Genomic DNA, 15,459 nt, shown 5'->3' with positions numbered 1-15,459 from the left:
TTCCTGCTTTATAGAGGGTTGGGTCATCTCCTTGCAGCCTGTGGTTCACTCTGTCCACCCTTTGTGACTTGCGGGATGTTGGTAGTGAAGCACAAAACACAGCCACCGGACAGTAATGTTGGGCCCCAGAGAACATACTGAGGATGTTCAGTCCCCCTCCCCATTGGCCAGCCTTTCCCCAGGGCACAGTTAGGACTTTAATGCTAAAAGAAAGGCACTTCAGCCCCTGCACCACTGTTTCAGTGAAAACACTGCTGCTTTGGTGGTCTTCCCTTTCTGTACCACGCTCTAAGAGAAGGGCACAGGTCTGAGACGGGATTATCAGACTCACTGGGATGAGGGGCAAAGGGGAACAGTGTTAGCTGTTTCTGTTTTTTAAGAACAACAGTGAGGGGAGGAATGGGCAAGGGAAGGAGGGCAGAGAGAGGGTGCTTGGAGGATGTAAGAATTTATGGAATGGGAGCCTGGAGTTTATATAAGAAAGGGAGGTGGAAACAGACAGGACGATCAAGGCATTGCCATTTATCACTGTGTTCTATGCTCTCTCCAACTCTGATGTGGCCCCCTGGGCTGAAGGGGAGATCTATGTGGCTTTGCCATATCTGCTAACTGCCCGTTCTGCTCCAGTGGGAGCTGGAATTTTTGCTTGGTCATGGGTGTCTTGGAGGGTGGCTGAAAAGGGACAGGGACCATCTTCTCCTGGGCTTCACTTCAACATCTTCACTGCAGCCCCGCCATGACCAGGGAATACAGCTGCAGAAACACAGAGGAGGAACCATGGGGCATAGGGAGGTGTGTACTGTATAACCACCTGTCTCTGCCCCAGTCCTCCCTGCCCACCATTTGGGAGTCATTCTGAACTCATAGTGGTCATTTCTATGGCAATATTTTACCTTCTACATATCGAAATTAAAATTGATTCTTTTCAGAGACCTTGGCCAGAAGGGGATCCAGTCCAATGCCGAGGGGCCTCTACCTCAAAGGTCCTGGGAATGGGAAGATGGGAGCCCTGGGAGAAGGTTCTTCATTGGTGATCAGCCCGAGACCCCACCCCGGAACACGAGTCTGAAGCCCCAGAGTTCCTTTGGAAAAACCCAAAAGAGCACCAACAGAAAAAGTTGTCTTTATCCTACTCACCTATTTCCACCAGTCAGGCTGGCTAGGAGGGCAGCTTGTGGGCAGTCAGACTCTGGCAGGACAAAGTTGAGGCAGCATTTATCAGTCACTTTCCTCATCTTTCCCCTCCCTCAGAGAGTGATTAGTATGTTTGTGCGTGTGTGTGTGTGACTCACTGATCATTAATCCACTCTGACAGGGGCCTGGAGCATCCCTGGAAATGCCCTGGCTCCCCTTCTTTTTATCCTCAGTGCTGGGAGACAGTGAATCCAGATCTCTCCCCTAAATTACCTGCTGCTAATTGACCTTCAGAGGTGTCCATAGAAAGATGTGACATTCCCAGTGCAATATTCAGCGTCCCAGGAACATTCCAGCTCCCACCCACATCTTTGCCAGGACCCAAGCCCCGTCTTCTGTAATCTTATTTCCGTGGTTCGTATTTCCTATCCTCTTCCATCCATCAACATACCAGTAATATTTATTTTGCTGGTAGTGTGTGCTGATCACTGTACTAAGTGCTTGGAAGAGTACAGTTCAGTGGAGTTGGTAGGCATGATCCCTATCCACAAGGAGTTTACAGACTATAAAGGGAGAAAATCATTAAAATATGTGGCAAGAGGATATTTATATGTCACATATGACAGGGTGAAAATCAAAGTGTTGAAGGGGTTCAGGCCCAAATGATAAATAGGACAGGGTGAATAAAATTCGTGAGGGCATAGTCAAGGGAGGTCTCTGGGAGAAATTGTGGTTTTAGACTGGGTTTGAAGGTAGGGGAAGTAGTCATCCATTCAATAGGAAAAGAAATAATAATAATAATAATAATAATGGTATTTGTTAAGCCCTTACTATGTGCCAGGCACTGTTTTAAGCCCTGGGGTAGATACAGGGTTATCAGGTTGTCCTATGTGGGGCTCACAGTCTTAATCCCCATTTTGCAGATGAAGTAACTGAGGCACAGAGAAGTTAAGTGACTTGCCCAAAGTAACAGCTAAGTTGTGGAGACGGGATTTGAACCCACAACCTCTGACTCCCAAGCCTGTGCTCTTTCCACTAAGCCATTCTGCTTCACTAAGGAAGGGAGCTCCAAATCAAGAGGGAGGATGTGGGCAGAAAGTTGGCAGTGAAAAAGACAAAATTGCAGAACAGTAAATTGGTATTGCTGGAGCAGAGCGTACGGGCTGGGCTATAGTGAGAGACCAGTGAGGTCAAAGGCTCTGGGAATAGGAAAGAGGGAGCCCTGGGAGAAGGTTCTTTAGGGCTGACCAAGCCCCGACCCCCACCTCGTAGATCAAATCCAAAGCTCCAGAGTTCCTATGGAAAGCCAAAAACCACACTCTCAGAGAAAGATGATTTTATCCTGCTTATCCATTTCCATCACTCATGCTGGCCAGGAGGGCTGCTTGCAGGCAGTCAGACTCAGGCTGGACAAAGTTGAGGCAGCATTTTATCAGCCACTTTCCTCATCTTTTCCCACCCTCGGGGAGTGATGTATGTTTGCTGTGTGTGTGTATGTGAGTGTGAGAGAGAGAGAATCACTAATCCGCTCTAAGACTCAGACTGGGACATCACTGGAAATGCTCAGAATCTGCTCCCTGCTGCCCATCAAACTGAGACAAGATGAGCAAGGTGTGCCCCATAATAACCTGCTGCTAATTGACCCTCTGAGATGCCCATAGAGAGACATGTCAACATCAGTACCGTATCCTGCAGCTCCGGGAAAATCCCGGCTCTCATCCACAACCCAGCACTGCCTGGAGCCAAGGCTAGGTCTCTTATGATATCATTTCATTGGTTCAGACTTCCCATCCTCTTACATCAGTCAATAAATCAATGTTATTTACTGTGTGTTGAATGTATGCAGGGCACTTTATAGAGAATAATAATAATGGTATTTGTTAAGCACTTACTCTGTGCCAAGCGCTGGGGTAGCTGCAGGGTAATCAGGTTGTCCCACATGGGGTTCACAATCCTAATCCCCATTTTACAGGTGAGGTAACTGAGGGATAGATAAGTGAAGTGACTTGCTCAAGGTCACACAGCGGACAGGTGGTGGAGCCGGGATTAGAACCCAAGTCCTCTGATTCCCCAGCCCGTGCTTTTACTAATAGGCCATGCTGCTTCTCAGAGAATTATATGATAGAATTGGTAGGCATGATCTATGCCCATAGGGAGTTTACAGTTTAGAGGGGAAGGCAGGCAATTAAATAAGTAACATATGCCTATGTACACAAGTGATCTGGGATGGGGTAAAATACAAGGTGTTTAGGGGATATAGATCCGAATGCTTAAGTGATGCAGAACGGAAAGCAAATAGGAGTAGTGAAGGCTTTGTCAGAGGAGGCCTTTTAGAAGACCTATGATTTTAGTTAGTCTCTGAAAGTGACAAGAGTTGTGGTCTGTTAAATATGAAGGAGGAGGGAATTCCTTGCCAGAGAGAGGACATGGGAGAGAGGCAATCAAAAGGACAAGATCAATGTGATGTTAGTGGGCTGCCATTAGAGAAACAAAGTGAGTGGGCTGGATTGCAGTGGGAGATTAGTGAGGTAAAACAGGAGGGGAAGAGATGGTTTAGTGCCTTTATGCTGGTGGTAAGGTGGTTCTGTTCCATAACAGGCATGCAGGCAAATGACAAAGATAAGTCAAGGACATTTTAAAAGTAATGGGCATTAAGAGGGCAGATAGTGGTGCTCTCTAGAGTTATAGGACTGCCAGGGGGCAGTTCTGTTTGGACATGTTATGTTTAAGGTGTCTGGGGACGTGGATTTGTATGTGAAGAGATAGAAGATTACATATGGAGACCAAATATATCTTGATAACTTTGGAACACTAGAATAGGTCAAGGGATTAGAAGTCTCTGTGATGTAACAGGAGAGATTTCTGAAGAGGGAACGTGTGGGAGAGAATTCATGTGAGGAGAATGGAATTTCAGAGTTTATGAGGTTAGAGATTGTACAATAGCTAGCGATGATGAAATGGAGGGTCTGTCCAAGTTGGTGAGTGGGTGAGGTGGGGTGGAGCAAAACTGAGAAGGATTGAGGATTGAGAAAGGGCAGGTCCCAGGAAGGTCATCGGGAATCTCAGAGGGATATTGAAGTCCCTGTCGATCAATAAAGGATAGAGAAAGAGGAGTGTGAAATTCAGATTTTTAAAAATTTGGATTTTTGGCTATCAAACACTTAAGCAGTGACTCCATGTGTGTGTGGTTCTTCAAGGGTTAGTGACTCATAACTTTTTTTTGTAGTCCCTGCTTCAGCCTAGTGCTAAGAATCAGCAACTTTCTTGCACACTATATCTTGGTTCTCCCCGTTTCTCTCTTCCATCATCATTATCATCATCAGTAATCATCAACAATCATGACTATCAACAACATCATCATCCACCTGACTCCTAGGCTCCTCCTCATTTTCACTGATAGTGCCAATAGAATAATTAGTTAGGCCTTTAGCGGATATAAAGCAAGTGTAAAATGGTGCCATCTAAAGATCCATTAATCAACCAGATGGATAACATTTAATGAACACTTAGGATGGGCAGAACAAAAATCTTAAGCACTTAACTACCTTTATATTTCTTTGTATATTCCATCCTTTATTTATCCAGATATATTCATATTACTGGCTGTTCTGTCCTTGATTAAGATTCTCCTCCCACAGTATGAAATCAGACTTGTCATTAAATTTTAAGACTTGTGAGGTAAGGAGATGCACCTTCTTTACTCTTCCAAGTGTTTACTGATTGCCACTCGGTGTGTTAAATTCTGTATTAAGTACTTTAGAGAGTGCAATAGATTAGTAGACTCAATCCCTTCCCAGAAGGAGCTTAATTAATCAATCATACTTATTTAGCACTTACTGTATGCAAGAACACTGTACTAAGCACTTGGGAAGGTAAAACACAACAATATAACAGACTCGTTCACTGCCCACAGTGAGCTTACAGTCTAGAGGGGGAGACAGATATTAATTTAAATAAATTAATTACAGATATGTGCATTAAGTACCTTGGGGCTGGTGGGGTGGTGGTGAATAAAGGGAGCATGTCAGGGTGATGCATAAGGGAGTGGGAAAAAAGGAAATGGGGACTTAGTATGGGAAGGCTTCTTAGAGATGTGTCTTCAATAAGTCTTTGAAGGTGGGGAGAGTAATTGTCTCTAGGATATGAAAGGGGAGGGCATTCCAGGCCACAGGCAGGATGTGGGCAAGAGTCAGCAGCAAGATAGATGAGATCAAGGTACAGTGACAAGGTTGGCATTAGAGGAGCAAAGTGTGTGGGCTGGGTTATATTAGGAAGGTTGTGAGCTGAGTTGGGTGGGGTGGGGTGGGGGGGTGCAAGCTGATTGAATGCTTTAAACCCAATAGTACAGGGTTTTTTTTGTAGTAGAAGTGGATAGTCTACCAATGGAGGTTCTTCAGGTGTGGGGAAACATGGATTGAACATTTTTGTTGAAAAATCATCCAGTTAGCTGAGTGAAATATGGACTGGAGAGGGGTGAGACAGGAAGCAGGGAGGTCAGCAAGGAGCCTGATATAGTAATCAAGAGCTTATTCTTTCTATTGTATTTATTGAGTGCTTACCGTGTGCAGAGCACACAGCTTACAACTTAATAGTACTGAATGAGCATCTTCTGTGTACAGAGCACAGTACTAAGCATTTATGAGAGTCCAGTAGAGTTGGTAGACAGGATTGCTGTCCTCAGGCGTTTTATAGTCTAATAATACGGAATGTGTGAAGAGCACTAAGCACATGTATGAGCACAATAGAATTAGTAGGCATGATACCTGCCACATGAAGCTTGCAATCCAGGTGGAAGGATAGATGATAAAAGAGATTGCAGGTTGGTTGAGAAGTCACTCAGGGTAATGGGTGCCATGTTCAGCTATTAACTGAATGTGGGGAAGCTGTAGCCCAACTTCCTTGAAGCCAACTTCCTTTATCTGCCACAGAAAATTCTGCAACATCTTCCACAGTCATTGAGTGAGTTGCAAATCCATAATACCTGGTCCAGCCTATCTAGCATCGTAGATGTCACTGCTGCACCAGCTGTGGCTGCTTCCATGTGAATATACTTCCAGGACTATAATCATTCAGGAACTTACCTCCGTGCTGGGTATCCTGGGGAATTGACCCCACAGCAGCGGGGTCAAGACAGCTTCAGGATGCTAGACCAAGGCTGAGCTTCATGGGCCAGCTCACTTCAATTCTCCCTGCTTACTGCCATCACTTGTTGCCCAGCACAAAGGCAGGGCAGCCTCAAAGACATGGAACGAATTTAGGGAAGGGAAACCATATCACCTTCACCCATAACTGATTCTCTCCTAACTCTTAGGAGCCTCAGAAAAGGTTCTCCAACATTAAGATGGTGCTACCAAAATCGGGTTGCCTGGTCACCCTATCACAGTCGCACCCAGAAGAAAAGCAGCTGACTTATCTGGAACTTTAAGAGTGATCCAGATCAGATATGGAACATTCCTTTTTCCAGAATGTCCTTATTCTCCTGTCTCCATGAATTATAAGGAGTGGACTCAAAGCAGAGAAGGTGAGTAGAAGTACCAGATAGCTCTTCACTAGCTAAGGAGCATTTTCTTTTATGTCTACTAAAACACTCAGCATGATGGTTTGTCACCCATAGAGGAAAACATGGAGGGTGACCAGGGCAACCACTCTCCTGGCTGCTCTGACCTTGGGCACTGCCTTGTGGAAGCAGCCGGACTAATGGAGGTGATGGACCTGCTTTTGGTGTCTGTGACTGATGGAAATTTGAGGCACACTGAACAATATAAAAGATGAATTGAGGACTATGTAAAAGTTACGGATGTTATGACAGGGAGAATAGAGGTGCTATTTACAGTGATGGAACTATCATTATCATTATTCCTATACGTACCTTCAATGAGGCTTTGAAGGTGGGAAGAGGGATCATCTGTTGGATATGAAGAAGGAGGACATTCCTGGCCAAAGGCAGAATGGGGGTGAGAGGTCAGTGGTGAGATTAATGAGACTGAGGCACAGTGAACAGGTTGGCATTAGAGGAGCAAAATGTGTAGTATGGGCTGTAGTTGGAAAGCTAGGTAAGGTAAGAAGGGGCAAGGTAATTGAGTAATTTAAAGCCAATCGTAAAGAGTTTTTGTTTGGTGCAGAGGTCCATGAACAACCACTGAAAAGTCTTGAGGAGTGGGGTAACATGGACTGAGCGTTTTTCTAAAAATATGATCTGGGCAGAAAATTGAAGTATGGATTGGAATGAGAAGGGACAGGAGGCAGGGAGGTCAGCAAGGAGGCTGATACAGTAATTAAGTCAGGATAGGATAAGTGCTTGGATTAATATGGTTACAGCTTGCATGGCAAGGAAAGGGTGTCGCCACCTCCAAAGTAGTCACCTGGGCTGAAGGGAAAATCTCTGTGATCTTGCCATCTAAGCCCACCAGTCATCCTGCTCCTTTGGGAGGTGGGATTGATGCTAGGATAGGGGTGTCCTGCGTGGTGAGTAAGCAGGGCTAGAAACTGACTTCTTCTGGGCAATGGTCACTGCAGCCCCACTAGACCGGGAAGCATAGCTCCAGAAGGGAGGAGGGAGAACCATGGAGCACAGAGAGATATGTACTGTGTAGTTACCTCTCTCTGACCCAGCCCTCCCTGCCAGCTGCCACTTGGATGACATCTGGAAGCCATTCTGAGCTTGCAGTGTCCAAGTGCAAGCTCATATTCTACATATCCTACCTACGGTGATTAGAACTGATTCTTTACTGAGACCTCAGACATGAGGGAATCCAATCTAATGTCAAGGGGCTTCTGTTCCAGAGATTCTGGGACTTGGAAGGTAGTAGTCCCAGGAGAAGGCTTTTCAGGGGTGACCAGCCCTGGATACCTCTCCAGAGCAGAGTTTGAAGTCAGAGTACCTAAGGAAAGCCTGAAATTGCATTGACAGAAAGAGCATTTACATACTCACCTATCTCCATCACTCAGACTGGCTGGGAGGGCAGCTCAGGGGCAGTTAGACTCTGGCAGGACAAGGCTGCAGCAGCATTTATCATCTGTCTTACTCATATCTCTCCTCCCTCAGGGATTGATTAGTGTATATGTGTGTGTGTGTGTGTGTGTGTGTGTGTGTATGTGTGTGTGAATGAGTGAATCCCAGAGTGATAACCCACTCTGAAACTCGAACCGGGGCATCTCTGGGATATCCAGACTCCCCTCCCTGCTGCCTATGAATCTAGGCCAAGATAAGCCCAGTTCTCTCCTCACAGTTACCTGCTACTACTTTTCCATCAGGAAGCCAGAAATGGCATCATCAGTCCCATATTCTGCAGCCCCAGGGTTATCCACCTCCCACCCCCAGCCCAACTCTGCCACGAGTTTCCTCCATGTCTCTTATATAGCCTATTGGAGTTATTTTGAACCTGGGAGTCAGAGGACTTAGATTCCACTCCTGACTCTGCCACTTTTCCTGCTGGGTGCCCTTGGACAAGTCATTTTACTTTGCTGTTCCTCAGTTTCTTCAACTGTAAATGGGCATTAAATACCAGTTCCAAATTCTGCTTAGACTGTGAGCCCCCCATGGGACAGGGGACTCAATCTCAACCTGTATGTTGTATCTATCCCAGCACTTAATACAGTGCTTTTCACACAATAATTATTTAACAGAGACCTCAATTGTTATTATTTAATTGGTTGATATTCCCCATCTTCTTTAGTGAAGTTCTGGTTCCTTTAACAAATTTAAATCATTGTTACCCAAGAAGGTGGCAACATGTGTTTGCGTAAATGTGGAACATCAAGTATTAGTGACCCATGATGTCTTCGGAGTCCTTAACCCCCTCAATCAAAAACTTCTTTGGCTTTTCCCCTTCCTCTTTGCCATCATCATTATCATCATCATTCCAGTCTTCATCAACTTCATCATTAGTACCTGTTGATTCCTGAGCTAAGCCCTGAACAGCTATAATAAAAATGTCAGGCTGTACAATGCAATAGAGAAGACAAAATTTAATTCCATCGAACAATCAATCAATATTCTTTATTAACTGTGTGAAGAGCACTCTACTGAGCACTCAAGTACCTTTATATTTATGTCTATGCTCCGTTATTTATTTATCCTGATTCATTAATATCACTAGTAGTAAGTAATATTATGAAGTGCTTATGATGTGTAAAGTACTGTACTAAATGCTGGGAGACCATACAAAGGTGTGAATTAGGCATGGTCCCTCACCCCTGGGGGCTCACAAACCTCTATCCATTCCATCTTTGTTCATCCTTCTGCTCTCACAATCTGTGAACCAATCATGTTTGCTGGGTTTCCCTATTGGATTGTAAGATCCTTGAGGATAGGAGGTACTTCTTTTGTTTACTTCCAAGAGCTTAGTACTTACTTTTCATCACGAGGTGCTCAGCAAATATCAATCAGTTAATCAATCATATTAACGTAGTACCTTCTGTGCTTAGAAAAACTGAGGGGAACTGGGGAACGCATATAGAGTTCCCTTGGACTATATAATGGAAAACTAGTGTGAGGGCACAGAGTGTAATCTTGTTACAGCCTGAGAATGAGTCTAGAGCTTCTGAGCAACTTTTTCAAATGTTTTGTATAGGTCATGACACCCAGTGGAAACTCAGAAAATACTCAGATATACTCAGAAAATATAGAATTGTAGGCTCATTTGGAGAAGGAGATATATTGTCTTTATATGGAACTTTTCGAGGTACGTAGTACAGGGCACTGCCCCCAGTAGGTTTTCAGCAAATACCATAACTGCTAGAAACATCCATATTTCTGCCTAATTTAAAGTAAACTTCTTTATTATGGCAATTTAAGAAGAAGCCATTTTCTAAGTGCTTATTAGGGGTCATAGAGAGGTAGTCAGAGTCAGTGAAGCCTAGATGTTGGGGAAGGATGGTGGGAGAGGGAACTCAACAACAGCATCTATCTTTAACAGTCCTACGTAAGGCCTATGGGGACTCAGACCAGATTCCCCAATGTCTGAATGGAAATGCCTCAATTGGGATGTTTAATTACCCCATCCCTGTGGGACTAAGAGGGCATTAGAGTAATCTTCATGGGACTTAAAGAGGAATCCAGGTCAGACACAGGAGGTTAATTTTTATTGAATGCTCTTATTCTCCCGTAGCGGTTGATCATCAGGAATGAACTGAAGGCTGAAAAGGTAAGTGAAAACACCATGTGACTTCACCAGCAGAAGAGACTTTCCTTTCATCTTGGCTACAGTAGAGTGATGGTCTGTCGTCAGCAGAGGAGGACGTAGAGGATGACCAGGGCAATGATTTTCTTGATTGCTATGACCTCAAGCATCACCCAAAGGGAGTGGTCAGGACCATGGAGATGCTGGACCTGCCAGTAGTGTCTGTTTAGGACAAACACCATGAACCTGATGGCTATACAAATGAGCCCCATGAAGAGCAGAGCATGGAGAGAGTACAAGATTGTGGCTGCCAGGGTGGTTTCTGCAATGAAATTATCTTCTGAGATGTATTTGAGATCAAATATGATTCATAGTCTGCTGCCATTTTGGAGACCTCTCATGTATATCACTGGATCAAAATCAATCAGCAAATTGATGACCCAGGAAAGGAGGCAGGAGGGAACGGCATACTTGGGTAATTTGGCTTTGTCCCTTGCCTACCGGGAGGTGCCGGGCCTGAAGGTGGCGGCCTGGAAGATGCTCAGGAGAGAGGTGTTGCAGCTGGCAAGGCTCTGGGCCACTCGATAAAGGTAGATGTGGATTATACATCTCATGTCATCCAGGAAGTTTCTCAACTCCCAGACTGACATAGACTCTAGGACCCCACAGGTCAGGAAGAGGATTATGTTAGCCAAGACCAGGTGGGTGAGGATCAGGTCAGAGGAGCTGGGCTTTTGGGTGGTGGAGATCACACAGGAATAAAAACAGGAGGAGGAAGACATTCACTGAAACACAAATGCTGAACTGCAACAAAATCACGATCCCAAAAGAGATCTCTATGGCATCCATCTTCTTGAATTATCAGTTAAAATCAGAGGGGTCATTCTGTAGAGCAATGTAAGATGGAGAAGGAGGAGAGAAGTAAGGAGAGGGAAAGAGAGAGAGAGAGAGATGGGAGAAAGTGAGAAAAGGCAAGAGAGCACATTTTTGCAACAAATATATTTATGTAAGTGCACATACAGACACATACATAAGCACACACAGACACACAAATCTGCACCACCCAGATTTGATAGCATGTTCACCCATTCCGTTTGTTTCTGATATGCCTTGCCCATTTCCCATCATTGTCCACCAATTCCACCTAGAAGGTCCCTACTGGGGGACATGCATGGGAGTTAGAGATATCTCAGCTACTGGGCAGTGACATCCAGTCAGGGAGAGCACAATGAGCTTGCACAGTCCAGCTGGGCTCTGAAAACCCTTCTCCTCCTGCAGCATCCCTCCAGTGGGAATTTCTGGGGTGTTGGCAGCCAGTTTCTTAAGAAGACAGATTGGTCAGGCACTCCAGGAAGGTTTCAGGGCACAGAGCTCATGTCTGGTTCCATGAGAGTCCATTGGGCGCAGCTGAGGAAGTGTCTCTCACATCCTCTGGGTCATACAACCAGCCCTAGCAGGACAACTAATGTCAGTACAATAGTCTTTTCCCAACCAACAGCATCTTTGATTGAAGGGAGGCCCTCAGTCCACTTTGCCTTTGCCACCTTGCTAAGATGCTAAAACTGGTCTTTATTTAGCATTTACTCCATACCAAGCACCTTTCAGATCTGGGCTAAAGAACGGTTTCCTCTGGGGCAGGTGAGCATTTCAGGAGAAGGCTGATTTCTTAATCAATCAATAGATCTTGCTGAGTGACTACCACATGCAAAGCATTGAACAGTCAATCAGTGAAAGGATAGTATTTACTAAGTGCCTACTGAATGTAGAGTAATGGAGATTGAGAAGCAGCATGGCATACTGGATTACAGCATGGCCCTAGGAGTCAGAAGGTCATAGGTTCTAATCCTGGCTCCGCCACTTGTCTTCTGGGTGATTTTGAGGAGATTGCTTGACTTTTCTAGGCCTCAGTTACCTCATCTGTAAAATGGGGGTTGAGACTGTGAGCCCCATGGGGGACAGGGACTGTGTCCAACCCAATTTGCTTGTATCCACCCAGCTCTTAATACAGTGCCTGGCACATAGTAAGCACTTAACAAATACTGTAACTAGTATTATTATGTTCAATCAATTAATAGTTATAGTCAGTGTCTACTGTGTGCAGTGCCCTGTACCAAGTCAATCAATCAATAGTTTTTATTGAGCACTTACTGAGTAAAGAAAAATGAATAAAGTCAACCAATCAATAGTTGTATTGTGTGTCTACTGTGTGTAGAGTACTGTGCTAGGCACTTGGGCATAAGCAGTAGAAGTAGAAGACACAAGCTCTGTCCTCGAGGAGCTTAAAATCTTGTTTGGGAAAAAGTCCCTCAATTCTTAATGGTTATGAACAAGAAGGACGAGTGAATATGGAGGTGACTGTGATTAAACGGCAGCTCCCTCCACCACTGCCATCACCTTGTCCATTATAAACTGATTTACATCTACTCCCAGACACTTACTGAGCACGGGCCTGGGAGTCAGAAGGACCTGGGTTTTAATCCCGCTTCCACTTATCTGCTGTTTGACCTTGGGCAAGTCACTTCACTACTCTGTGCCTCTAATCTGTAAAAGGGGGATTAAGACTGTGAGCCCTGTGTGAGACAAGGACTGTATCCAACCCAATTTGCCCATATCCACCCCATTGCTTAGTACAATGCCTGGACCAAAGTAAGCACTTAACAAATAGTATAATTACTAATCATTATTATTATTATTATTATTACTGTATAGTAATATAGTAATAACAGCACAGTCATTTCTCTTTATTGAATACTCTATTTGTAAATACTTTCATGTCAGTCTCTCCCATTTTAGAATATCAACTCCTTGGGGACAAGGAATATGTCACATATTTGTGTAGTAACTGCATGTGCTGAGTACAGTGCATTTTACCCAGGAGGTGCTCAATATATACTAACGCTACTACATTTAATGTGTCATGACTTTGGGTGGGTTAAATGGGCCAGAAGCTCCCTAATGAAGACCATGACACCCAGTCAATCAATCAATGGTACTGAATAGCTGGAATGATGTTGCCCGAGCTGGGTTGGAACCATTGAATGCAAAATACTATATTAAGTGCTTGGGTGTCATCACCAGACATGAAAGACATTTTCTGTGCCTTAAGGAGCTAACAGTATGATAGGGAAATACATTACAGGTAAATAGTGGGAGCTGGAGGAAAAGTCTGGAAGGTAGAAGATCTAAGAATATGTTAGGCTGAAATGAATAATTGAATATATAGTTGAATAGGTATTTGCTTTTGAGCGTTGAGGATGAGCATAAAACACACAAGCCCTGTGCATGGCTGATGTGTTGACCTGACTTGCAATGTTGGAATCAATCAGGGAAGTCTTACTGGAGGAGGAGGATTTCTGAATTGTACAAAATCAGAGCGTCTGGCCACTCCATCTCAGTAGGACTTTGTGGGAAGGCAGGGGGCTTACCCGGGGACCCTATGAGGCATCCACATTGGAGTCAGGAGATTCCCTTTTCCAAAACATCTTCATCCTCCTGTCGCTGTGGATCATCAGAAAGGGACTGGCGGCTGAGAAGGTGAATGATAATGCCATGTGGCTTTTCATCAGCAGAGGAGAATTCCTTTTCAAGTTCATTAAAATGCTCAGCATGATGGACTGCCTCCCGTAGAGTAGGACGTAGAGGGTTACCAGGGCAATGACCCTCTTGGCCGCTCTCACCTCAGGCATCTCCCTGGGGGAGCGGTCGGGCCCGTGGAGGTGCCGGACCTGCCAGTGGTGTCTGTGCAGGACAAACACCATGTAGCCGCTGGCCACAGTCATGTGCCCCACAAAGAACAGATCCCTCAGGGACAGCCCAGCTGCAATGGCGAGGGCAGTTTGCACACTGATACTGACTTGTGAACAGTAATTCAGTTTTATTGCCATATGAACATTGCTGTTGTTCTGGGGGCCTGTTATGTGCAGGAGTACATTCAAATCTACCAGCATATTGAGGACCCAGGAGAGGAGGCAAGAGGGGAGGATGCACTTGGGCAATTTGACTTTGGCCCCTGCCCACTGGGAGGTACCAGGACTCATGGTGACAGCCTGGAAGACCCTCAAGATACAGGTGGTGCAGTTGGCAAGGCCCCGGGCCACTCGGTAAAGGTACATGAGGATCTTACATCCAACATCATTCAGGAAATTTTTCCGCCCCCAAGCTGACATAGCCTCTGGGATTCCACTGGTGAGGAGGATGATGGTGTTGGCCAAGGCCAGATGGGCTAGGATCAGGTCGGAGGAGCTGAGCCTGTGACTGGCATAGACAACACGAATATAAAACAGGAAGAGGAAGATGTTCACTGAGAGCCCAATGCTGACCTGCAACAGAATCATGATCCCAAAGGAGAGTTCAGTGGCATCCATTGTCCTGAATTTCCAGTTAAAAAGAGAGGTGACCTCCTGCAGAGCAACCTGGGAAGGGGAAAAGGGAGAGAAAGAGAGAGAAATAGAGAGACAGACAGAGAGATTGAGAGGGGAAGAAAGAGACAGGGATGGAGAAAGAGTGAAGAAGAATTTTGCACCTTTCAACAATTAATCTTGATGCACCTTCAAGACAATAACCTCTTCCAAGTGTCCACTAATGTAATCATGAAGAATGTTGTTCAGTCAAAGGAAAGCCTTTTGTGTTATCAGGATTCAGAGTCTGATAGACCCTCTCATAGAGCCTGGGAATGGGGCAGGAAAAAGGACATTTGGGGATTTTAAAGCCCACTTAACTAGTAGAGGAGGACAGTGACTGGTGATCCAGGGAACCTGCCTAAAAACTCTGTTGTATTATCCTCTCTGAAGAATTTAGCATAATTCCATACACCCAATAAACACTCAGAAAATACCACGAATTGCTTAATCTGTCATGAGAAAACTATGAGCTTCTCAGTTCTCATGGGAGCCAAGATGGAAGTCTGCCAATGCTGGAAGATTCAGGAGTGTGAAGGGCAGAGGAGGTGGGTTGAGGTACAGATGGATGAGGAGCAGCAGGACTGAGGAAGAGAAAAGTTAGGTTTCAAACCAGTTTGGCACTTCCCTTGGTTAAAGTTGAATCATTGGCTTTGGATTTAAGATCATTCCCTCAGAAAACTCAATCCTCCCAACTCAGCTCTTCCCTAAACCACAGTTGGAGATTTAGTTCTAAAGCCCTTCCACTCCCTGCACCACCTCATCAGTGAGGATGCCCCTTTTGAGGTTACCTCTATCTTCTCAGC

The 15,459-nt window shown here is 45.0% G+C and overlaps 1 protein-coding gene, 1 long non-coding RNA gene and 2 pseudogenes across 2 annotated transcripts; 1 reads left to right on the top strand and 3 right to left on the bottom strand.

Annotated features, from left to right (window-relative positions):
* The first annotated feature begins 6,108 nt into the window (after positions 1-6,108).
* Positions 6,109-10,862, top strand: LOC120638187. The gene is made up of 2 exons (XR_005659709.1): positions 6,109-6,655; positions 10,245-10,862. It is a non-coding gene; the product is annotated as an uncharacterized LOC120638187 (long non-coding RNA).
* Positions 10,211-11,105, bottom strand: ORNANAV1R-PS3111 (vomeronasal 1 receptor ornAnaV1R-ps3111 pseudogene; annotated as a pseudogene).
* On the bottom strand, positions 13,691-14,590 carry ORNANAV1R3075 (vomeronasal 1 receptor ornAnaV1R3075). The gene is given in 1 exon segment (NM_001253467.1): positions 13,691-14,590. A coding segment is annotated over 1 exon segment (900 nt).
* On the bottom strand, positions 13,691-14,620 carry ORNANAV1R-PS3507 (vomeronasal 1 receptor ornAnaV1R-ps3507 pseudogene; annotated as a pseudogene).

The sequence above is a fragment of the Ornithorhynchus anatinus genome, unplaced genomic scaffold (genome assembly GCF_004115215.2).
Source record: "Ornithorhynchus anatinus isolate Pmale09 unplaced genomic scaffold, mOrnAna1.pri.v4 scaffold_224_arrow_ctg1, whole genome shotgun sequence".
NCBI classification, from domain to species: Eukaryota; Metazoa; Chordata; class Mammalia; order Monotremata; family Ornithorhynchidae; genus Ornithorhynchus; species Ornithorhynchus anatinus.
The sequence above is the reverse complement of the archived record's forward strand: the minus strand, read 5'-3'. Positions and strand labels throughout refer to the sequence as shown.